At 39.5% G+C, this 25,969-nt stretch overlaps 1 protein-coding gene across 3 annotated transcripts in view; it reads right to left on the reverse strand.

Annotated features, from left to right (window-relative positions):
* Positions 1 to 715: 715 nt before the first annotated feature.
* Positions 716 to 25,969, reverse strand: part of cdk13 (cyclin dependent kinase 13) — a 91,096-nt gene continuing 65,842 nt past the window's right edge. For all 3 annotated transcript variants that reach the window (XM_078540136.1, XM_078540135.1, XM_078540134.1), the window contains 2 exons: positions 8,032 to 8,517; positions 716 to 4,201 (listed from right to left, as the gene is read on the reverse strand). In XM_078540136.1, coding sequence (XP_078396262.1) covers positions 3,318 to 4,201; positions 8,032 to 8,517 — 1,370 coding nt within the window. In that variant the 3' untranslated portion in view covers positions 716 to 3,317. The remainder of the gene's footprint in view (positions 4,202 to 8,031; positions 8,518 to 25,969) is intronic.

The following is a 25,969-nucleotide window of genomic DNA, read 5'->3' on the forward strand; positions in this document are numbered from 1 at the left end:
AATGCATCAGCCAGTCAAGAGTCAGAGCACCCTTTTCTTCTTTTGAATAATTGTGATTGAAATTTGGCATTCTAGCATTTGTCCTGATGAGCGCAAGATGAAAAGCTTTAGCAACATGTCTCTCTTTTCAGCAATATTTAAGTTTTGTACTACCAAGTGACTAAGTATTATATTTTGATGGAATTTAAATTACTTAAGTATCAATAAGGGTTTTTCTGGGTTTTTTTGAGAGCGGCATAGAGAAAACATGAAAAGCAGAAAATTTAAAATACCCTAACAAAATGTAATAAAGCTCAGCTTATTGATTTAAACTTTCATTTATAAAGCCTATTACAGGAAAAAGGCTGCTGTCCATCTGTCTAGTTTCAAAAACTGATACTAAGGCCTTCAATCATTGATTCTCTTAAATACTTATTCAATCGTTCCATGAATCGGCCTTCACTACCCCCTTTTGTCAATCCTTTCCAAACATTCACCACATTTTGTGCCCCTTAAACTGCCTGTGAATTTTCTCTTATCTATGTTTGAGCCACTTTCTAATCTTTTAAGGATTCTTAAATATCAATAAAACCTTTCTTGGGCATATAAAAACTTATGCACAACTAGAGCACATTTAAACTGCTGGCTGCTATTTGGCTCAATATTCAGCAGATCGACAACCAAAGGCGTATCCATTCCAACATCCACAGGTATTGTAGACAAACAGAGGCTCTGCAGAAATTAATCTCCATCTTTATTTACAGATCCATACAAAATTACAATGCCAGAATTCAATCTTTTAACAAATTACGTGAAACTCTTTGAAAAGGCCATAGTATTCATAAAACATATTACAGTATAAATAGTTTTTTCTTTTTTGAATTCTTCTGAAGTGGAGATGAAATAGAAGACATCCTGAAAATTTGAAAATAAAACAACTGATTTAGCTTGGGAGGGCAAACACTTTAACCTGGGTTTGCATTAAAATATGAATGTGTCCATTTATCCCCGAGTATATTACAATTTTGGAATGATTTCTAACCTGTACCTTCTATGCATGACAGTGAAAATTAAAAAAAAATACAGGTATCATTTTATACATATGTAACAAGGTTTCCTGTACTGGACAGCGTTATTTCACCACAGTAAATATGGATGTCCTGTAACGTTTGGGCACCTGAGATCTTTTATTATACTGTAAGCATAAAGGTCAATAGTGCGGGCACAGGAAATGGAACAATACAAAATAAACTTGAAATGTACATTTATTATTTCAATCAACAAAATTTTCAGAGTACAGAAACTGTAACTGAATCATAACAGGATTATCTTGTTAGTGGGGAAAATAATGCTTCCAAAACTTACACACAACTCTGAAAAATCTGCAATTCAGCACACATACAAATTTTCTCCCACTGAACGGCAATATTCTGTGTATTTGAAACAGCACTTTTGAGATCAATAGGGCTATAATTTTATACATCCATGCCAGATTAGTTTATGGTTGTAAATTTTCTACAAACAAATTAACTAAGTTGGTGCGTTTGCAGATTATATCACTTGACATGCCACAGTGTAAAGTATTAATTTTGGCATTAATTTTCACTGGTGCATGGCCATGAACATGCTTTTTCTGGGATTAAACCAATACAAAATATGTAAGTTTGTAAAGTCAGGCATGCCAATGGAACATACAGCAGCTATTTCACTGTAATGATACCTAATGCTGATTAAGCAAAGGAAGACCTGGTGGTTGAATGGAATATCTTCAGCAGATCAGTGAATCAGGACCAGGAGCATCTTGTCCTACAAATGATCCTGTCTACCAAAAACATACTGACCTCTGCATACAACTTATAACTTCCATACAAATTAAACAGCAGGAATTCTTGACAGTTCAATATATCTGGGAAACTTCAACTTCGTGATGAGTTTTGGCTGCAATTCATGTTAAGGTCTCTTACGGCTGAGGGACAAAAATTCAGAAACAAAAAGTCCATTATATATTGAATTTTAAAAATGGAACCGGTTCCATCTTCTGGTGGCAGAAGCACGTTTAAAAAAAATATGCCCAGAACAAGTATAAACTGTACACATCAACTTCTTCCGTTACAGTTTGCCTCTGACCATTTTAGATTATTTTTAACAGATAATGAATACCTCTAAATGAACAAGGTCTGAGGACCTCTAAAAAAAACAGCCACAGTGCAACTCAAGTGGGTTTATGATCTTGGTTAGTAATTGAAGGACAAAGCCCTCATTTCTCAGAAGTATTAGTCATCACATACATGAAAGTTTTGCTTCAAACTGTAACTATCAATGCAAAGGACATCACCATATTTTGTGATGTAGGAATTACCTTGGGGATAAGTTCACCAATGTGCATAGATCTCCACTGAAGGTGCCCTTTTTTCTAAACCAAGCTTGTGATTACCAGACAGCATTATGTAATGCAAGTCATTTTTGATAAAAGGCAGAAGTAAACAGCCCAAATGAATGAATAGAAAGACCCACAGAAAATACTGATGCAACCAGTTGTTTGCTGCTTTTTATTTTTGTATTTCCTTTGTTTTAGTAAGAATTGTCTGATAAAAGTAGAACTACAAAACAAGGCAACAATTCAGTTTGCATGGACTTTACTCAAAGCTTCTGACAACTTACTTTTTAAAAAAAGGACCACATACCTGCTGTCCTTATATAAATAGGGTAAACCAAATTGGTGTATTTAGCTCAGATACAATGTGAATTAATCACATTTTCTTCGATAACGCCAAGCTTAAGAACTGACAGCAACCTGCCAATAAGAAGATTTTTTTTTAAAAAAGCACACTACTTAAGAGCCTTGCAGAGTCTAGCAGCTCACAGATAGTAGACAGTTGGTCCAAACTCATAGAAGCACTTAATGTACAGAATTCTTGCCAACCTTATGACCACGGTCTTGCTAGGTTTTAGCCACAAGTACCTCAAAAGTCAGCCAGCCTAGAAACACCATTCTCTTCAAAACTGCTATAATACAAACGGGTATAACCAGTCAAAAGGGAAAAAGTGATGTACAATCATAAAAATAATCTTTTAAAAAACAGAATTGCAGAACGGAGGATGAAGAAAAATATTGCAGTTCATGAGAGAAGCCTAGTGTTTTCTTCATTACTTCTCCGCATGTACAAACTGGTTTTGCAATGGAATACTTCAAATTTGTCAAATCTAATAACTTTTGTATTCAAATGTACATTTTACATTAAAAAAAATCCCTGGTACAAACCACAGCTATACAGAGGACTTCCCAGCTGTTTATCAGTGTATCATTCATGTATACTATATGAAGTTTGGTTTGTAAATCAATATGGTAAACCTCTGCCTCGTCCTCCTATTGTTGATGTGCTGATACGGCCACTGTAAGCATGAGAATAACCTGCTCCACGCCCAGGGGATCCCCAGTTCTGTCCATGAAGAGGGCCACTGGCAGCTAGGTTCTCTTGTCTGTTGGCAACATACCCATAATTCTGCAGTTTTGTGGCAAGAGGCACATTTGCACTGTTTGTACTTTCAGGTATTGCTGCTGGATTACTTCCACTACTGCCCAACGGGGGCAGAGCACCACGACTGTATTCAAATCTGTGGTCTTTATCTCCTGTAAACTGCATAGCACTGCTGCTGAGATAACTAATCCCTTCTCCATAACCTGTGACTGAGCTAGAAAAGGCCTCTGAGTAGCCAGAATGCAAGTGCGCACTACTAGCATGAGATGATGGAGCACTGAATGCAGACGATACATTATCCAGAAGCGAGTGACTGGGGGCATCCGCACTACCCAGGAAGGTGCCCCTTCCCCCACTGCTGCCAAGTCTGCTGGTGTACCCATCACTATTGAAGTTATTAGACGAACAGGATGCCCCAAATCCATCCCCGTAATCTGCAGCAGTTCTAAGGTTACCACTTGCTCGATAGTCAACAGCTGTCTGTCCCTGTTCCTGGGCTTGGTGATGAGCTAAAAGCTCTAAAAGGGCTGCCTTCACCCCTGCAGTTGGATCGCTCGTGGAGCAAGGAATGGTACTTTGCTGCTCCTCTGCCTGAAAGTTCCCATCTGCTGATGCAGGTGGTGGCTCTGGTGGCTCCGGAGGTCTCTGGTCTGGAGGCAGGATTCGAGGATGTTCATGTACAGGTGATTGGTCTGGGATGCTAAGATCCGACTGTCTAGTAGAGTCATCGTTGAAATCTGAAACTACATACATTAGAATTTTGACAATTATGCATAGCAAAGATATATGGGAAGGGTGTAACTTTACAAGGTCATACATGAATCAAATGCATTAACCTTACTTTATACTCAAAATTAATGATAAAACCAAATTGGTCAAAAGCCCAAAATACTAAGTTGCATAGTTTCTTTGCAATGAGCTCAGAGAAAATTCCTAAATGCAGATCTCTGAACTTTCTCCTATTGGTTTCCATCTCTGGCTCTCAGCAAAAGAGCTTCCATAAGCAGACAGGCTCACCAATGTACCATGCCTGTGCCCTTATAACTGCTATGCTCAGAATGAACTATAATCCTTTTCAAATCTCACAAAATAATTATAGATTAAGGCAGCTGTTTCTTCAGTGATTTCCTGGTTTTTGTCCCCACCACTTTACCCAGGGTGTATTCAGTGATCATATTTGTATTCATGATTTCAGCTGTAAATTTACCTCTTACTAGTTTGAACCAGTATCACCTTGGCTTACAAGGAGTTCAGTTTGAGGTAATTTTTCTGAATCTACCTTTTCTATAGAGTTTACCATCTTGCATTTAAGATTGCCTCTCACACACTTCTTTTTAAGACTCAAAAGCTAAAGTTTCTCCTCATAACATGATGGGGATCAGAGTCATGGCTCTTATATGAACTGCCTCCAAGGCTCAAATGTTGCTCTTATGTCACAGTGAATACAAAGTACCCAATGTGCTATCTGACCAGAGCACTATACAGTTTTATTGTAATGTTGCAACATCAGATGGATTGATCTCCGCTTTCTCCCATCACCTTCGGAAGATGTTAAATGCTACATTATCAAACCAACGTGTACAGGCTAAATTTAACAGTTAAGAGATTACATTTAATACACAGAAATAATAAAACAAAGGGACACTCATTTTAAGTGTTGTACCTTTACAGATAAAATCAGTAGTAAAGAGGCTAAAATACTCTTTCCTTGGAACTATGCCTTACACAAAGAAGATGAAAGGTAAAATTCTAAGCAGGTTGCAGGAACAGAGACCTGGAAGTCCACTAACACAAATCTTTAGAGATTGGGGAACAAGTTGATTAGACTATATATAAAAAAAGCAGACAGATCGCTGGGCTTTATACGTAAGGGGCCATAAAGTGTACAAATGCAAGGAGATCACTCAACCTTTATAAATAACCAGTTAAGCCTCAGATGGAGTGTTATGTCCAAGTTTGGGTGCCACGCTTTAAAAAGGATGCCATGGCCTTAGAAAGGGTGCAGAGGAGATTTACTAAAATGGTACTAGAGCTGAGGGGCTTCATTTAACTGAGGAGATTAAAGAGGCTGTGATTGTCCTCTTTACAGCAGAGATAGCTATGAGGAGATTTGATAGAGATATTTAAAATTGAAGGGTTTGATAGAGTGTTTAAGGAGAAATTGTTTCTACTAGCAGGAAGGTTGTAAGCAGAGGACACAGACTGAAGGAACTGGCAAAAGAACCAGAGGGGATATGAGGAGAAATGTTTTTTCATGCAGCGAGTTATAATGATCTGGAAAGCACTGCCCAGGTGGTTTAAGCAGATGCACTAATAATTCTCAAAAGGGAATTAGATACATACTTGAAAAGGAAAAAATTGTGCACTATGGACAAAGCGTAGAGGAATGGGACTGAGCAGTTCTTTCAAAGAGCTGGCATGGGCATAATGGGTCGAATGGTCTCCTTCTGTGCTGTATGATTCTAATTCATTTTTTGAGTAAAATGGACTTTGAGAATACTTGCTACTGGTCTCCTAGTCAAACTCAAATCTGTGTCGAAAAGCCCTTTCATTGTACAAACTGTGAAATCAACTGCTTTCCTTTATAACATCTCTCTGGAGGTTTGGCCAATACATAACACATTGGTATGTCCTGCTGCTTCCTTCAAGGTGCTGCTGAGACAAATATTCTTGGAAGTCTAGAGTCTGACCTAGTCATCAAGTGGCCCTTTGACCTGGTTAACTTCTAAATGCAAACAGCATGCACAACAGAAACCATCTAGGCAAGATGGCACATTGAATATATCACTGGATCTAGTCAGTTTGTGCATTTGCCCTGTTCTTGTCACAGAGCAAAAAGGATTCCTGTAAAGGTGCAGCTGACTGAAGGCAGGTTTTAATTACGTTTACTCTATCTGAAGTCTCAAGAACTTTTTCTTATTCCTTCATGAGATGTGGTATCACTGACAAGGCCAGCATTTGTTACCATCCCTAATTGTCCTTGAAAAGGTGATGGTCTTTAACTGCTGCAGTCCATCTGGTGCAGGTATATCCGCAGTGCTGTTGGGGAGTTCCAGGATTTTGATCCAGCGACAGTGAAGGGATGGCAATATAGTTACAAGTCAGGACCGTATGGGCTTGGAGGGGTACTTGCAGGTGGTGGTTTTCCCATGCATCTACTGTCCTTGACCTTCTAGGTTGTCAAGGTCACAGGTTTGGAAGGTGCTGTTGAAGGAGCCTTGGTGAATTGTTGCTGTGCATCTTGTATATAGTATACACTGCTGCCACTGTGCATTGGTTGTGGAGGGAGCAAATGTTTAAATTGGTGGATGGGGTGCCAAACAAGTGGCCTGCTTTGCCCTGGATGGTGTTGAGCTTCTCGAGTGTTGTTGGAGCTGCACTCATCCAAGCAAGTGGAGAGCATTCCATCACACTCCTGACTTATGCCTTGTAGTTGGAGGAGAGGCTTTGGGGAGGTGGGTTGTAAGTTACAATCCTCAGAATTGCCAGTCTCTAAACTGCTTTTGTAGCCAGTGTTTATATGGTTGGTCCAGTTCAGTTTCTGGTCAATTGTAACTCCCAGGACATTGATAATGGGAGATTCAGCAACGGTAATGCCACTGAATTTCAAAGGGAGATAGTCAGATTTTCTCTTTTGGAGATGGTCGTTGTCTTTCAATTGTATTGTGCAAATGTTATTTACCACTTATCAGTTCAAGCCAGAATGCTGTCCAGGTCTTGCTGCACATGAACACATACTGCTTCAGTACCTGATGAGCTGCAAATCATACTAGACATTGTGCAGCTGTCAGTGAACATCCCCATTTTTGACCTAATGATGGAAGGAAGGTCATTAATGAAGTATGGTTGGGTCTAGGATACTACCCTGGATCAACGTCCTGAGACTGAGATATTTGGCCTCCCATAACCATCTTCCTTTATGCTAGGTATGACTCCAACCAATGGAGCTTTCCCCCAATTCCCATTGACTACAATTTTGCCAGGGCTCCTTGATGCCACATTGGTCAAATGCTGCCTTGATGTCAAGGGCAATCACTCTCATATCCCCTATTACACAGAAATCTCATTTTTGGACATTTAATGCCCTACCAGCTCAAATGGAGAGAACATTTGGTGGTGTAGTGCTGCTTCATATAGACCAGCAAGGTCCCTCATCTGTACTGAATACATTGTTCTCATCTAGGCAGTGGGTGTGAACACTTTGGTCTCCACTAAAATGTGTACAAGCTGACACAAAATTCTTGCTGCAGTTATTATTCAGCAATCCAGTTTAAAAAAAGCATACACAAAAGACAGGCAAGGACGGGGGTAGGCTCAGTTGTGATACTTCACAAGCTCAAATGAAACTTACTATGGGCCACAGGGCCTTTTTCTGTGCTGTAGACTTCTATGACTATTACTAGTTAGACTTACACAATAAGAATAGGAACATAGGAGGAGGGAAGAAAATCGCGCCATTAGGATGACCTTCGCTTGTATAACATGTGCAAAGAGAACTACCACAAATGTCATCATTGGTAGCAAAAACGAAAACAAATTCATATGCAGTGAAAGAGATTACATGCTAACATACCGGCTATAGCAGCGACAGGCTCAGGAGGATCCAGAGGTTCTGGTGGTTGAGTGGGTACCTCAACATCGGTGGCAGTACTCTCTGCCTCTGTGACAATTTCTTTTTCTTTTGGCTGTGGTGTCTTAATCAATTGAGCTAGTAAAACAGCAAGTGCACTCTGGATGGCGGCCTGAGCAGCATCAGGCTCACTTTTCGGTGCTGGCTGTGTTGCAGGTGGCGCTGGCTGTGTTGCAGGTGGCAGAGGCTGAGCTGTCACAGATGATGTTACCAGTGGTAGTTTTTCTACTTCTTGTTGCTGCTTAGCAGCTGCTGCCAGGACTCCAACTGGAAGGTTAACTGTGCTGAGTTGCTGCTGGGTCTCAGGATTCACTTTAATATTCAGGATTTGAGCAAGATGTGCCAAGCTAAGACTGTTCTTGGATCTCAACAGATTCAGCAGGATGGCCAGGTCATTCTGGTTTAGTGGCTGTCCAGTGCTTTTACTCCCTGCAGAAAAAAAATATAAAATCTCAATAAGTGCCCAGCAAATAAAACGGCTTTAACAGCAGTGGCTTGTAAATTAAGCCCTAAAACAAACTTGGAGCAATCTTCAAATATGCCAAGTATGTTAGTAAATATGGTAAACAGATAATACAGTGACAGGTAAATATTACAAATAAAGGTATATATGGCAACTGTATTGACTATTAATGCTATGCATATTAGGTAAATATGATGGCCAAGCAGGTCATGATGGCAAACACATTTGGCAAATACTCCTCCAGATGTGTGGCACCTGGAAACTAATATTTAGCATTAATTACTGGTGACAACATCTTGAAAGACAGCAAGTTTCAAATCTGGCATCATAATGTAAAGGACTGCATGACTGGGAGAGGTGGGGACTGCAAAATGTAAGACCAAATAGTAATTGGGAATTAGACAGTGAGGACAGACAGGCAAGTTCTACTTCCATCGACACCAGTCCAGAGGGCTGAGAGAGAAATAACAGAATTAGGTGGTATCACAGAAATTACAAGGAGGTCTAAATTAGATTTGGAATTGTTGTTTGTAAATGCATGAAGTGTGGTTAATAAGGTTGGTGAGCCACAGGTGCAAACACAGTCATGTGGAAATATAATACAGCGATAATGGAGACCTGGCACAAAAAAGGGGACACTTAGATACTTAATATTCTCCGGGGCAAGGTATTCAGGGAAGACAGGGAAAGAAAAAGAGTGTTAGAAATTTGATTAAGGAAGATGTTATGTAGAATGAGAGAATGTCCTTGAGGAATCAAAGACAAAATCTATTTGGTTGAAGTTGAGAAATATTGGAAGAAGTGATTATGCTACTTGGTATACTTTATAGGCTATCAAATAGTGAGGAGATAGAGGAACAGATATGCAGGAAAATCACTGAGAGATGCATGAACCATAAGGTTAAACTACCACAATATTGAATGGGGCAGTGATTGTGTTAAGGGCAGCGGGAAGGAATTTCTGAAATGTCTTTAGGTAAATTTCTTGATCAGTAGTTTTCTTCCCAACCAGGGAGGATTATAGGATCTAGTTCTGAAGAATGAAGTGGAGAATGTCACAGTGGAAGAGAATCTTAGGAAGTGAGATTATACTATCATTAGGTGCTGATTGGTTATAGAGAAGGACAAGGATCAATCTAGAATAAAAATACTTCAGGTAAGGGGTGATTCAAACTGAAGAGGGATATGGTTTTGGTAAATTGGAATCAAAGACTTGCAGACAGAATTGTAATACAGCAATAGGTGGCCTTTAAAGAGTAGATTGTTTGGGCATACTCTAGATACATTCCCACAAAGGGAGAAGGGGAGGTCAACCAAAGTCAGAGCTCCATGGATGGCTAAGGATGACAGAGTAGAAAGAAGTAGAAAAGGGGAGTTTATGACAGCTGTCAGTTTGATAATACAAGGAAGAATCAGGTTAAATATAAAAGGTAACAGAAGACGTGGAAAAAAAGGAAATGAGGGACAAAGAGGCAGTATGAATAGATTGGCAGGTAAAATAAAAGGGAGCCCAAATGTCTTCTATAGGCATATTAAAATAAAAGGGCTATCAGAGGAGCGGTGAGGCCGATTAGCAGCTAAAATTAGAATTAGCTAAAATAGATCAATTGGTGGAGGCAAAGTCATGGTTGAGCATTACCAAAGAGGTTTTTGTCAAAGCTATGGTAAACAAGGTGGTTTTCAGGGTACTGGATGAGATAAATGTAGAGGAGCTATTAGAAAGGCTGACAGTGGATAAGTCATCAGGCCTGGATGGGATACATCTGAGGTTGCTGAGGGAAGTAAGAGTAATGTTATGATCCCCGTAGAGGCCATTAACATTTAAAGAGAAATTTGAAATCGCTGTTACTTACTGATAGAATGAAACCACAAGATTCCACAGCTTAAACAAATAATTTTTGCTATGCACGAATCAAACAAAGCAAACACTATTATCAATTATGCTTTACAATAACAAAACAATAAACACAATCACTTACACTTTAAAACTGAAATCCTCAACTCAACCTCCCCCTTTTCAGACTTCCTCCTCACCCCCCTCCCGAAGGTCTTTAGCTATTTATCAGAGCCTTGAAGGCTATCCACCTTCTTTTGGCCAATTTCAAAGTTTTCCACAGCTGCCTTGTAAGGTCTGGGACTTTTAAGCTCAAGCCTGGGCTTCATACTCAATTCCTGCGCAGTGAATTAAACAGAAAATTAGAAACCTCCTTGATTTCTAATATCTCTATTCTGCTAGTTTGCAGTTGTCCCACAGTTCTTGGCAAATTCCTTTCTCTGCCTTCTCTAAGCAGAACTCCAAGTGCAACAAGGTTAGCTGCCTTTCATTGTGAGGGCTACTGTAGATTTCTTCTTCTGGCTCCAAGCTAGACAAATCTTCCAGCCTCTTTTCCCTTCATAAACTCAAACTAAACTCAGGCTTTGAGGTTTACTGTGGATTACTTCCTTTAGCCCCAAGACAGGCAAATCTTCCAATCTTTTCTCCGCTCACAAACTCTGTCTCCAAATCGAGCACGAGCTGCCATCCACAGTCCGCTCAGTGAACAATGAAGTTAGTATTTTCTCTGCTTAAGGTGCAAGCCCTGCTAAGATTTACTTCTTTTGTTCCCTCGACTCAGTGGGCTGCAACCGTCTCTGTTCCTAAACAAAACTGCTCACTGCTTGCTTCTGTGAGCAAAAACACACACAAATTCCACCCAAAAGGGCAGTTCCCTGCAATCTCCATAGCAATGAGGCATGCATTGGGATCTTCCAAACAGAAAAACAAACTAATTATCTTACCTTAAAAACAATCCCTTTGATTCTGTGACCCTATGAATAATTTATATCTCTAATGGAGTTTAAAACCCTTTCTCCAGGCTTGCTATTCCTTCCTTGTTTATCAACTGCTTTTAGTTTCTTTTTATCTGGGAACTACAAAAATAATCATCATTTTTTATTAAGGTAAGTATAGACCTTCTGGCTCTATTGCAAACTTTAAGAGATGGGTCATCCATTTGTTACTGTGTGCAGTTATGTTACAAATTGTTAGAAAACTGTTTTAAAGGTTACATTTTTAAAAAAAACCTTGGGCTGAGTTTAAAGACTGTTTCAAAATGGCTCCAAGCTACCTAATTTTGGATTCCAGACTAGGCCTCCTCTTCCGAGAAGACAAAACACAATCCTTAAATTAATTAGGGCTCACTGTGGTCTCATCCAGGAGGTAACAACGTTTTGTTGGCTCCTTATTGTAAGAACATAAATTGTGCCTTGGCTAGGACAAAAGCTAAAAACTGGACATGGGAGAAGGGCTGTTTGAAGTGTTGATGCCTTATATGGGAGATGACTTGGCAGTTTGTATAGGTCACATGATAACAGCGGACATCTTAGCTTACCTGCAAAAAGCACTGAAAAGGGCAGGAAGCCGAGAGATCCATAGAGAACCATCTTGAAGAAGTTTCAACCAAGGGAGAGACAGAGAAAGGCAGCTACTGGTCTGCTGTAAAGTAACTAGACAGCTAAAAGTGCCACACCTCCAGAACAGAAGTAAGGAGCCTTCTCCCTGTAAATCTGGTTTCACCTATTAATCTCACCTGTTAAAGCAACCTCTGGCAATTCAATAATGGAAGCCATCGCAGCTGCAAAGACAATCCTACAATTTCAAAGCCTTCACTTCAGACAACATAACATCGCAACTTCAAAAAATACCAGGCCTGCACCAAATATAGACTAAACTGATCCCATTTTTATAAGTACCACTTTATCTTGATTTGTAACTAATCTTTGTATGTGTTAGTACCTTTACCTTTTCTTAAGTAACTTCCAGAGCAATAGGATGAAATAAAATAATCTTTTTTTTAAATAAAAAGGCTTCGCTACTGGATCATTTTAAATTGAATTTCTCACTTCACGGGTAGGAAAATATACAAATACATTGTTCATGGACAACTTTGGGGAAATTCCTTTTAAGTGTCTGTGACACATTGTTTAAGTTTTCCCCCTTCTAATTCTGACCCATTAAATAAACACTCTGAACTGTAATTGCACTAGGTCTGTTTATCAGTTCCTCAACCAAGTGTTTCCCTTTAACTTACATTTAACACTTTAATCTCCAAACTAAAAGTTATATTCCTAAAACTAACAGCTATACCTCTAAAACAAATGAATTGTGGAATCAGATATTTACGACAGTAGAAATTGCAGAAATGCTGCAATCCTTCAATTCTTAGATACAGATGTAGTGCTAAAGGACTGGAGGGTAACAAATGTTTCTCCCCTTTTTTGACCAAGGGTGTAAGATAAACAAGACAGGTGCATCCGTTTAATGCTGCTATGATAAAAGTAAAATACCGCGGATGCAGGAAATCTAGAACAAAAACAAAAATACCTGGAAAAACTCAGCAGGTCCAACAGCATCTGCGGAGAGGGATACAGTTGATGTTTCGAGTCCGTATGACCCTTCATCAGAGCTAAAGACATATAGAAATTAGATGAAATATAAGCTAGTAGAAGGCTCATCCCATTTCTATATGTCTTAGTTCTGATGAAGGGTCATATGGATTCAAAACGTCAACTGTATCCGTCTCCGCAGATGCTGTCGGACCTGCTGAGTTTTTCCAGGTATTTTTGTTTTTGTTCTAGTTTAATGCGCTGGCGGAGAAGCTTTATAAAATAAGCTGGGAGAAAATTAACAGCCACTTTGACAAATATGGACTGAAAGAAGACCTGACTTGGAGCTACTAAGGGGAATAATGTTTTGACTAATTTGATTTGTGTTTTTTGATGAGGTAAGAGCGAGGATAGATGAGGGCACTTTTGTTGATGCTGTGCATATAGACTTTCAAAAGGTGTTTGATAAAATATCGCATAATAGGCTTGTTAGCAAAATTTAAGCTCATGAGATAAAAAAGGCAGTAGTAGCATTGATAAAAAAATTTGCCATGAGAGAGAAAACAGAGTTGTGGTGAATGGCTGTTTCTTGGACTGGAGTAAGGTATACAGAGGTGTTCCATACTAAGATCACTGCTATTTTAGATATACTTTGAAGACTTGGACTTGAGGTACAAGGAACAATTTCAAAGTATGTAGATATCATGAAACTTGGAAATTCAGTAAACAATGATTTGACTACCAGGTATGTACCGATAGGAATGAGTACCAATGTTTAAAAAATGCACTCTGAGGAGATCACTAATATGGTCCCTATATTCAAAACGCTATTCTAATATTCATTTAATTGTTCTAAATTGCTCCAGCTTCTTACTCTTTTGTCTCTATAAAGAATAAATGTCTAGTTTCATACAGCATATTATTCTTAATCATTGCATGACATTCTTCATTTACCCCTAATCAATGTAAGCAGTAATCTCCCATTAGAACACAGCTTAGCAGTTAACTCTTTGCTGGCTAAAGGCCACACAAATATTTATAAAGTGCAGTACCTAAAATTCATAATACAAAGAAAAATATATAAAGACCCTGTATTTCTTACACTTTGCAAGTTTCTGTAGCAAGAAACCACCATTCATTATTGACAAATAACAGTGATTTGTAACATGAACAATGAATTGGATTTTAAGATGAATACTCCTAGGTGTAGAAATAAAGTCTGACAGGATGTGTAGCAGGGTGTCAATTAAATTATTTCAAGAAAATTAAGCTTGCATGGAAGAAAATGAGTAATCTAACTAGACAGATAGTAAAGTTTCCCATTTCTGATGCTTCTTCCTCCCCGCCCCATCATTGTACGTATTGTGACAGCTCGTAAAACCCTTGTGTAGGATTAACCACCCTATTGGCTGGTATAATGGTTATGGCTGTGGAAGGAACATACAAAAGAAATAGGTCCCTTGAGTCTACTCTGCTATACAATTAGGTAATGGCTGATCTTCTATCTCAACACCACTTCCCCACCGAGACAAACATCAACTACAGCTGGAGGATCATCAACTCGGTGAAAGACACTCCATGGTCTGCCCGGAACCTGTTGGTCTTCCAGTGCAAAGAGCTGTCCCCGACTGAGTGTTGCAGACTGGCACATTCCAAGATCCAGGACTACATGCTGAGGGATGCACTAAAGCTTGGGGCAGCCGCCGCAATGGGGAAAGGTCACTGTCTAAGACCTTTCTGCCAGAGCGCACCGAGGAGCTGGGAATTGTATAGACCCCTTGGGCTGTACGCCTCACATTGTATGTATGCATTGAATAGTAATTGTATTACAGTTGTGTTGAAACACCTCAAGAGTGCAACATTATGTACGTTGATAACTCCAATACCATTGCACTGTCTGTAATGACCATGTTGAAATGATTGTAATATTCATTGATTGCATTGAAGCACCTCATGATTCATGTGTAAAAGTTGAATATGATTGCACTTTTTGTGATGGCAATTTAGAAATGTTTTGTAATGTTCTCCTAGATATTTTTTGAATAAAGTATAATTTTCCAAAAAACACCACTTCCCCACCATACTCCTAAATCCCTGTCCAAATATATATCTAACTTCATCTTGAATATATTCAATGACTCAGCATCCACCTCCCTCTGAACTAGAGACTTCCAAAGGTTTTCACCATGGCCTTTCAACTATTAATCAACTTGCAAATCCTTCCACTACTTCACAGTTTCTTTACACAACAGTGAAAAATGATAATACTCAGACCATTGACAGCTATGCGGCTCTTCTCTGCGCTGTCTCTAGGTCTTGTGGCTAGAACTAGGTGCAGTACTCAAGGTGTGGCCTGATCAGAGCACCATGTAGCTTAAACATGACCTTGCTTTGTTACTCTGCACCTCAGTAATGGATGAGCAAAAATTTTCCCCAACTAAATATTAGGAAGACTGAAATCGTTGTCTTTGGTCCCCTGTACAAACTTTGTTCCATGACCACCATTTCCATCCCTGACAACTGTCTGAAACTGAGGCAGATGGTTTGTAACCTTAGTGTTGTGTCTGACCCCAGATCAACACTATCTGTGTTCCATTTCCAGGAATGTGCTTTGAATGGTATGAGTCAATTGTTTTTATCAAATATAGGAAAAATCCTGGACACCAGAGCTAGACAGGGAGAAAAAGGGTTCTCCAATAGGATACAGTACACAATTGCACAAGTACACAGAAGAAGGAAGATAGATAAAAGAAAAAAGTCAGGCCAGAAGTAGCGTGGACCTGGTCCAAAGCTGCTTTGTAGAGTAAAGGCTGTGTGTCACACATTTGTTAAGTATTGCTTCATTACTTAACAAATCTTAATTTGTTACACCGAAACTATTGTCTACCAAAATTTTTTCTTGTCAAGAGCCCAAATAAAGGTTCAAGTAATTTACAGAACTTTAAAAACGAAAGCATCACATTGTTAAGGCAGACAGAGAGGCATTAATCACAGGCTAGCTCCATGGGAGGCTGTGTTCACCGTGAAGCCAGACAAATGAAAGGCATAAAACTATACCAAACCTCTTGCATCCTACAGTATACTTGTGCATTATAAAACAATGACTGTACAGGAGCAATTTAAAGGCTAATTTCATTTTGCTGTACACCACTCAAGATATTTCAATTCTTTCATGACCCCAGCATATTTGAGTAATAACTGAAGGCTTAAGCCCTTTGTCTTCACTGGCCACCTGGGAGTATATCATGGATTCTGACCAGGTCACCTACAAAGTTCAAATCTTGCTTCTCATTAACATGCAAACATCAAATTGTTGATACTAACCAACCATAATATGATAAAAGGATTCGATAAGAGTAGATAAAGGGAAGCTATTATCTCCGGTGGGGTAATCCAGAAGAAAAGGGCACAATCTTAAAACATAAAGCCAGGTTATTCAGAAATGAAATCAGGAAGCAGTTTTTCACACAGAGTAGTGCAAGTCTGGATCTCTCTTCCAAAAGGCTAAGAATTCTAAGTCAATTGAAATTTTCATAAGTCTTAGATCAACAAGTTTTCATTAGTTAATTGTGTCAAGTGATATGAATCAATGGCAGGTGAATAAGTTAAGGCACAGGTCTGCCAATCCGCCGGCTGCTGCGCAAGAGTCGCTATGCCGAGCGTGTTGGGGCCGGAGCCCGTCTACCTGGCTGTCGTCCTTGAGTGCCTGATAGCCGAAATCCCTGAGCTGGCCGGCAACGTGGCTCGGGACAACAAGAAGATTCACATCATCCCCCGCCACCTGCAGCTTGCCATCTGCAACGACAAGGAACTCAACAAGCTGGTGGGAGGAGTCACCACAGCCCAGGGTAGGGTCCTGCCCAACATCCAGGCTGTACTAATATAAAAACAAAAAACTGCGGATGCTGGAAATCCAAAAAAAAAATAGAAATACCTGGAAAAACTCAGCAGGTCTGGCAGCATCGGTGGAGAAGAGCAAAGTTGACGTTTCGAGTCCTCATTCTACTTAGTTCTGTTGAAGGGTCATGAGGACTCGAAACGTCAACTTTGCTCTTCTCCGCCGATGCTGCCAGACCTGCTGAGTTTTTCTAGGTATTTCTCTTTTTGTTTTTTATCCAGGCTGTACTGCTGCCCAAATAAACTGGCCACCCCAACAAGGCTTATGCCTGAAGATCAGAAAAAGATCTAACTGAACAGTGAAACAGGATCGAGATTTTGAATGGCCTTCCCTGGAATTCTGATTTTGGATTTATCTCCGAATGAGGCATTAAAAAGACACCTTTGGGAACTTCCATGCCAAAAAAAATTGTAATAGCATTAGCAGTAAGAAAGAAATAAAGGACAAAAAGGGCAGAGTTTCACAGGTCACAACTGTAGTTTGAACACCCCTATTGGGCAACAAAATAAAAATTATACAATGCGGTTTCATGTGGTTTAGTAATCAAAGCTCCAATTTTATCACCACAGCACCAACCTTCAACAAAGCATACTAGCCAAATAAATTGCACATAGAATGATATATGCCAGAAGGAAGCCAATCATCTCAAAATGTCTGTGTTAACTCACTGAAAGAGCTATCCAATAGTTGCACTGCCCTGATCTTTTCCCATACCCCTGCAAATTTCCTCCTCCAATTATTCATCCAAAATTCCCTTTTAAAAGTTAGCATTGAATCTGATTCAATCGATCTTTCACATAATGCATTTAAATCATATCTCACTGTGTAATTTTTTTTTTCCTCATGTCACCTCTGGTTCTTTTCCCAATCATTGTAAATCTGTGTCTTCTTGTTCCCGATGATTATGCCAGTAGAAAGTTTCTCCTTACTTATTCAATCAAAACTCTTCACAATCTTGAATACTCAATCAAATCACCCCTAACTGCCTCTACTCTAGGGAGAACAACCCCAGTTTCTTCAGTCTCTCCATGTAACTGAAGGCTTTCATTCCTGGTACATTCTAGTAATCCTGCTCTGCATTCTCTCGATCTCTCTATGGTTTTGACAGCCTTCCAAAAGTTCCAGAATTGATCACACAATACTTTAGCTGGGCCTAAGCAGGGTTTTATAAACATTTAATTCCTTTGTCTTTGTACTCGATGCCTCTATTCCTATATATCTCTATAACAGCCTTCTAATTTTGTCCTTTCACATTCAAAGATTTGTGTATATACACCTGGGTCTCTCTGCATCCTGTAAAAATTGCAGAATGTAGTTTATATTGCTTCTCATTCCTGCAAAGTGCCAGCCTATGTTCTCCTGGAGTGTGCTACTATCCTCACCGTGTACTACATTTCCAAGTTTTATGTCATCTACAAACTTTGAAATTATGTCCTAGTATATCCAAATTCAGGTCATTAATATGAAAAAGAGCAGTGGTCCTATAGCCAATCATGTATCCACAAAACCATTAGCCCTTGAATCTCATGGGCTTCAACTTTGCCAACAAGGTACTTCATCAAATGTTTTTTTAAAATCCATATACACATCATCAACCACATTACCCTCAGCCACCCACTCTGTTCTTTCAAAGAGCCCAGTCAAACATGATTGGCCTTTAACAAATCTGTTCTACTTTCACTTACCAACCCGTATCTTTCCAAGTGACAATTTCTTTTGTCTCTGATAATTATCTCAAAGTTTCCCCCATCACTGATGTTAAGATGATTGGTCTGTTGTTTTCATGTTCATACCCCTCCGCCATTTTGCACATGGGTGTAAGAATTTGAAACCCTTCAGTCCTCTGGCCCACTTTTATCTAAGGAGGATTGGAAGATCGTGTCCAGGGCCTCCACAAATTTCATCCTTGCTTCCATCAGTAATTAAGGATGCATTCCATCTTGACTGTGTGACTATTCTACTTTTGAGTGCTGCCAACTATTTAAATACTTCCTTTTCAATTTCTCTATGACCTCCTCCTTTACTGTGAAATTGGTAGCATTCCTTTTATCTGAAGACAGATGCAAAGTGCTCATTTAGTACCTCTGCCTCCAAGGAAGGTCTCCTTTTTGGTCCCTAACTGACTCTTGCCCTTTCTTTGACTAACCTTTTATTATTTATAGGTTTACAAAAGGTTTCTGGGTTTCCTTTTATGCCATAAACTAATCTATTCTCCCATGCTCTCTTTGCCCCTCGAATTTCTATTCTCAGTTCTCCCATGTACGTTTTGCATGCAGCTTGGTACTCTGCTGAATTATGAACCTGATATTTATCAAAAGCTTCCTTTTTCAGTTTTGTTTCAACCTCTATATTTTTAGTCATCATTAGCTTTGGGCAGTGTGTCTTATCGGTACTCAATCTACATCCTTGTTCAAGCCCTCCCATTACTCATTTACTGTTTATCTACCAACCTTTGATTCCAATCCACTTGGGCCAGTTCTCTTTTCAAGTCACTGAAATTAACCCTGTTCCAGTTGAGTAATTTGACATTTGATTCCTCCTCCTCTTCCATAACTACTCTAAATCTAACAATATTGTGATCAGTGATCTTCTCTCCTATCCGTTATTTGGTGTTGTATGGTACAGCCACTGCAGTGCAATGTATCTTCTGTTCTTATACTCCTGCTTTCGAATAAAAAATTAAACTGAAGATCCATCCCCTGCTCGGATGGACACAAAATATCCCGTGGCACTTGTCAAAAGGTGAGCAGGTATTTTTCGTGAATATTCTACTCAACATCCCTTTCTCAATCAACAGCACCAAAAATCACTTACCTGATCATTCGTTAATTTGTTTTTTGTGGATCTTGCTATGTGCACAAATTAACTGCCATGTTTGCCTACAGTATCTGCACTACAAAAGTAATTCATAGGTTATTGTGGCTTAGGATATACTTCAGACTCGAGTTCATATCCGCAGTTGCCTCCTCCAGTTCCTCTCCCTGCATTCACTCTCCAAACTCAACTTGTCCAAAAGATCCACCTGCTACTCCTTTAAACCCCTCCATCCAACTCCTAACATTCAGCTACTGCTCCAGGTTCCTGTACTAGCTGACATAATTAATAACCTTTCTTCAGTGTATCTCCCTCATTCAAAATCACATCATTGCTCCTCATTCATACATTAATTCTTTATTTTTAACCTTCCTTTCCTTGCTATGGTCCTAGAACATGCCACACCCCATTTCCACCAAACATATCAAGTCCCATTCACCCATCACCCTTGAACTTACTGACATACATAGGCTTCCAGTTCATCAAATCCTTAATTTTAAAATTATCATTGCATTCAAATCACTTCATGGCCTCACTCCTCCATAGCTCTGTCATTTCCTCCAGCACTGCTTTCCTCCAAATCTGGTCCCTTGTGCATCCTCAAAAGTAAAGAATCCTTTCACCACAACAATGGCAGCCATGTCTTCAGCCATCTAAGCTCCAAGCTCTGAATTTCACTGCTACCCCCACCCCACCATTATAAACCTCTCCACCTTTAATACCATGCTTCAAACCTATCTCTTTGACTAAGTTTTAAAATCACTCACTCTAATATTTCCTTGGGCTTGGTGTCAATTTTTAAAATCGGATTGTCAACTGTGGTTCAGTTGGTAGCATTCACGCTTCTGAATCAGAAGGTTGTGGGGTCAAGTTCTATGCTAGAGATCTGTGCACAAAAAATTAGATTGGCATATGAGTGCAATACTGAGAATGTACTGGTGCGGGTGCAGCCTTTCAGATAAAATTTTAAACCAATACTTTGTCTGTCTCTCAGATGAACGTAAAAGATCCCATCGCACAAAGAAAAGCAGGGGGATTATCCTCAATGTGCTGGCCAATATTTATCCCTCAATCAACATGACCAAGCCACCTGGTCATTATCACATTTGCAGGAGCGTGCTGTGCACAAATTAGTTGCTGCATTTACTACATTACAACACTGGCTACACTTCAAAAGCACCTTACCAGTTGTAAAGCATTTAGGAATCCTGAGATCACGAAAGGTATAATCTAAATGGAAGTTTATTTTTTAAATGCTCCTATGAAGCGTCCTGGGTCATTTTCCTACATTGAAGTCGTAATATAATTTTAAATTTTAAAATTGACACCAAGCCCATTCAGTACACTGCTGAGATCAACCTGGTCAAAGTAATGAATGATCGCGCCTCTGCTTCCCATAGTGTTTGACATGATTGATCCTCCAGTCTTTCCCACATAGTTAACTTCCGAGGAATGATTTTTGGGTGAGATCACTTCAAAAGGCCTAACACAGGCAGTGCATTTCAAGAAAGGATTTCTCTTTCACGCTGAACACCAGAGTCCCCATAGGATCTACTCCTGGTTTTCTCGCTTTTCCTCATCTGTTATGCCATCCCTTGATGACATCATCCACAGGTACTGGTTAACTGAAATTTTTTTAAAAAATTCTTTCATGGGGTGGGGCAAATGTTGCTACCAAGACCAGAATTTGTTGCCCATCCCTAATTGCTCAAGTGTGTGGTGGAGAGACGCCTTATTGAACCGTTGCAGTCCAACTGGTGTAGGTACACCCACGGCTGTTACACCTTCACTTCTCTTAATTCCACAATCATATCAATGCTATCTACATCAAGTCATGGATGAATGACAACTTGCTTCAGGAAGAACCATAACCATCATTCTTGGCCCCCACCATAAAATCTGCTTCATTACCACAGACTCTGTACATTTCCCTATCCACCTGCTCAGAACGAACGAGACATTGCAAAATTCTGCTGTCCAACTTGACCCAGAGCTGAGTTTCAAACTGCATGTTCTTTCAATCAGCAAGATGGCCTATTACAATCTCCACAGCAATCCCTGCATCCACTCCTACTTTAATCCTTTGCCAGTAAAACATTATCTGCATTTGTCACCCCTTAATCCGATTATTCCAATACTCCCTTTTGTTGACCCCCCCCCGCCATTTTGCACACCCCACAAAGCCCAACCAGCCCATATCCTGCTCCGCACTAAATCCTGTTCATGCATCGCTTCTATTATCATAGCCCTAGACTGGTTCTCTGTTTCCAGTAAATTAACTATAAAACTCTTCCCTCATCTTTGAAGCTTTATGATCTAACCCATCCTACTGCTACAATCACCCACAGACTTGCTATCTTTCCTGCACCCTTCTGACTCTGGCTGTATCATCCCTCTCACCCCCAGCTATTGCCTCACCACAGCTAGTTTAGTTTTTATCTACCTGGGCGCTGCTTCCTCCACCCTAAATCTACTCTTTCCTCCATTAGACCTCATCTCAAATGCCATTTGTTACATTTCAAGATTTTTTTGATCATGCTTTCTCAGAAAGGAATTGCAAAGAAGTTCCGTTAATGCTGGGTTTTTCGAAAGCAACGTGTATTCATATGTTTAAAAAAGTTTCCCCAATGAAGGGTTAATCTATCGAACGGGAAGTTGTTTCTCCACAGGCACTAAATGATAAATGATTTGTTGGTCGGTTTGGGTTATTGGAAAACTCACTCATTGGAAAATTCTTTGATCTCAGTTTGTCCATGAAATGGTAATAAGGAGGAAATAACGTAAATGGCAGTCTAGTATTTGCACGAGAGAAGCTGCCATGGCTGGAAGGCCCAGAAAAAGCAGACTTAGGTCAGAATTCAGGGCAGTTGGTCTAGCAAGACAAACCACTAAAGAGGTTAGCATTGTATGTTCATTATTTTATCATTAAATGGAGGTTTGATAGATTGAACATACTGAATCTAACCACAACCACTGCTTGAGATGTTCACATTGTTGTGGCATAAAGTACCTTAAAGGTTCAAACCGAGGCTCACCTCATCTCGTGTTAACTCGGCCCGCCTTCAGTGATTGAAGAAATACATCTGCAAAGGCCCAAATGTCCAGTTCAGGTCACCATGGGGTTCCACTGCTACACCCTCAGTTCACACTATCGTAAATGTCGATAGATCACTAAATCAATTTTCATGAAAATAAGATACTCACTGCTTATCAGTGCAACTGAGGCCACTGAACTCAGCAAGGTATCTACAGAGCAGGCACAAATTCAAAACACCATTTTTTGGGCCAATCCTAAATTCATCTCTGTTCCTTTTAATTCTATTCTGCATTACACAGTAGTATTACATAGTGTTTACAGCACAGGAACGGACAATTCAGCCCAACACAGCCATGCAGTGTTTGTGCTCGACACAAGCCTCCCCCCTTTCTTTTTCACCTAATTCTGTCAACATATCCTTCTGTTCCTTTCTCCCTCATGCATATCCAGTATCCCCCATCTATACTATTCACCTCAACAACACCCAGTGGAAGCGGGTCCCACATCGCAACCACGCTCTGAGTAAAGAAGCTTCTCTTAAATTTCCCATTGGATTTATTAGTAACTGCCTCATATTTTGGTGCCTAGTTCTGGTCATCACTGCAAATGGAAATACCTTCTCCATTTTCAAAAGATGTATTTATGGGATGTGGGCATCGCTGGCTAGGCCAACATTTATTGCCCATCCCTAGCTGCCCTTGAGAAGTTGGTGGGGAGCTGCCTTCTTGAGCCGCTGCAGTCCATGTGGTGTAGGTATACCCACAGTGCTGTTAGAGAAGGAGCTCCAGGATTTTGGCCCCTTCTCTATGCCTACCCTATCAAACCCTTTCATCTTAATGGCCTTTTATCAGGTCACCCCTCAAGTCTTCTCTTTTCTAGTGAAAGGAACCCCAGCTTGTTCAATTTTTCATGATAGATATGTCTCAGTTCTGTTTTTACACCTTCTCCAGTGCCTCTATAATCTTTTCATAATACGGATATCAGAACTGCTCACAGTACTTAAAATGTGGTCTAACCAAAGTATTATACGTGTTTAACTTTGCTTCTTCTCAATTCTATCCCTCTAAGAAATGGGCCCAGAGCCATATTTGTATTTTTTAATAGTCTTATTAACCTGCATTGCTAGTGTTCCGCAGGTCCCTCTATCCTATTTAGACACTTATTTTTTCCAGGAGTATCTGTTCTCCTTATTCTTCCTGCCAAAATATACTACTTTGTAATTATCTATATTGAAGTTCCTTTGCAATTATGTGGCCATTCTGCAAGTTTTTACTCTTGTCTACCCTTTCAAAGAATTCAATAAGGTTGGTAAAAATATGAGCTTACCTTTTGCAAATCTGTGATGGCTACTCAGTTTTTAGATGTTTTCCTATTGAAGATTCATTATCTTTCCTACCATCTACAGTAAGCAAACTGGTCTATAGTTTTCTACACTTGTTCTATGGTTAAAGCACCAAATAAATGCATGTTGCCATTGCTCTTCCTTTATGGAGCGATGGATGCCTCATCTCGTGATTGATTATGACACTGGTAAAAATGTGAACATTTTACGATTGTGATTTATATGCCATTAGAAAATCCTGATAGGTTACTACTTTTTTATATTTATATAATTCATAAGTTCGATTGTGTGATCACTTCTCATTGTGATCATGATTCAAATCTGGGGCAAAAGATAAAATACAGAAACATTGTGTCTAAACTGCAAAAGCATCTATAAAATTGCTTAAGGTGATTAGAAATTCCTATTAGAAATGCTACTTCTACAACTACGGACATGTAGCCTACAACCATTTTAAAAACAATCAGGTGCAAACCCAAGGTTAAAGGCTTGATTTATGATTTCAATCAGTCTCAACCATCTACTACAAGTTTGCAGCTTTGTTTTAAATAGGAAAATAAATATTTGGTTTCTTTACAAGGTAGGCAGGTTAAGCGTGTATACTTTTAACTTAAGTATGTGCTCAACATTTTATGATGATCCTAACAACACAAAGACTAGATTTTCTGAGCTGTTATTTAATACCAGTACTATTTACCTTAATCAGGTTGATACCAGGGTAAAATAGCGTTGTTTGGAAAAACTCATGCCAGAATCTAAATGCTTTGAACACTTCAAATTCACAGAAGCAGACTGTTTTTTTTGCCCTTTATTTGAACAAGGCATATGTTCCAACACAGAACCAGCACAACCATGGATGTCAATGCAGAACTAAAACCATCAGCAAAGATGACTGCAGCGGATCACATTTAAGACTAACCACATACATTATGAAATCAGAACTTAGATCTAGGCTTGAACCTACAGGACATATACCTTGTGTAACTACACCGAAAGATAAAACTTTATTGCAGAAGAATATCAGCATCTGGCTCATTCTGAAATGTGCAGCCACAGGCTCTCCCTTGCTCCACAAAGGCAAGCAATATATAGGCAGCACATACCATTAGAAACATCAGTTATTAATGAAACTAAGAGTGTTTGAATAACCCAAAACCTAATGAAACTTTTCTTTCATTGTGTAATGTAGACTGTACATAAACATACGCCATTTTAGTAGGATAGGAAAAGAAAGTATATTTGGATAACTCTCTACTGCATGTATAGATTTAACAATAACTTAGTACAGCCTCACATCACCTCCCTATTAAAAAACACTGCTTAAAAGTGGCCAACTTAGTTGTTGTGTTAACTAGCACACCCTATGGGAAAGTAAGCTGCAGTTTAGCTCTGTGACGTAACAAGCAAAAGCTAGGACCAGTTAGGCTTGAACTAAATCTTGCTGGATGCTCAGGCATCGAAAAATAGACCCATACAAAAGCCCTTGGTGGGATTTATGGAAAAGATACCCTTTACCTCAGTACTTGCAGAATGAGAAATGAGCTGCAAGCTGTGCCCTGGAGGCACAAATACAAAGCATGAAAGCTTTCAATTCAAAATTAAAATACTGTTCCTGTTTACCTAGCAGACAACGTATGAGGGGTTGAAAATGCTAGTTGGAATCTAAATAAGTGGTCAGCTTCCTGAATTTCTGGCTTGTCAAATCATCAGGACAAAATATGTACACATGATGATTGTAAAGCAGGACTTAAAAGCGTGTCTTCAACTAGCAGAAGTAGTGGCCTTATGAAATATCACTGATCTCAAACAATAAGAAAAGCAATTGAGTGCATCCTCTACACGCAATATAAAACAAACAGTATGCTGAAGGCACCCAAAAAACTAACATTTTTAGGTGTAAGTGCAAAGTGAAGGACTAGCTAATCTTTTTTGGTGGTGTTAGCTAAGGGAAGGCATCAGTTA

This window comes from Cetorhinus maximus, chromosome 4 (genome assembly GCF_964194155.1).
Source record: "Cetorhinus maximus chromosome 4, sCetMax3.hap1.1, whole genome shotgun sequence".
Lineage (NCBI taxonomy): Eukaryota > Metazoa > Chordata > Chondrichthyes > Lamniformes > Cetorhinidae > Cetorhinus > Cetorhinus maximus.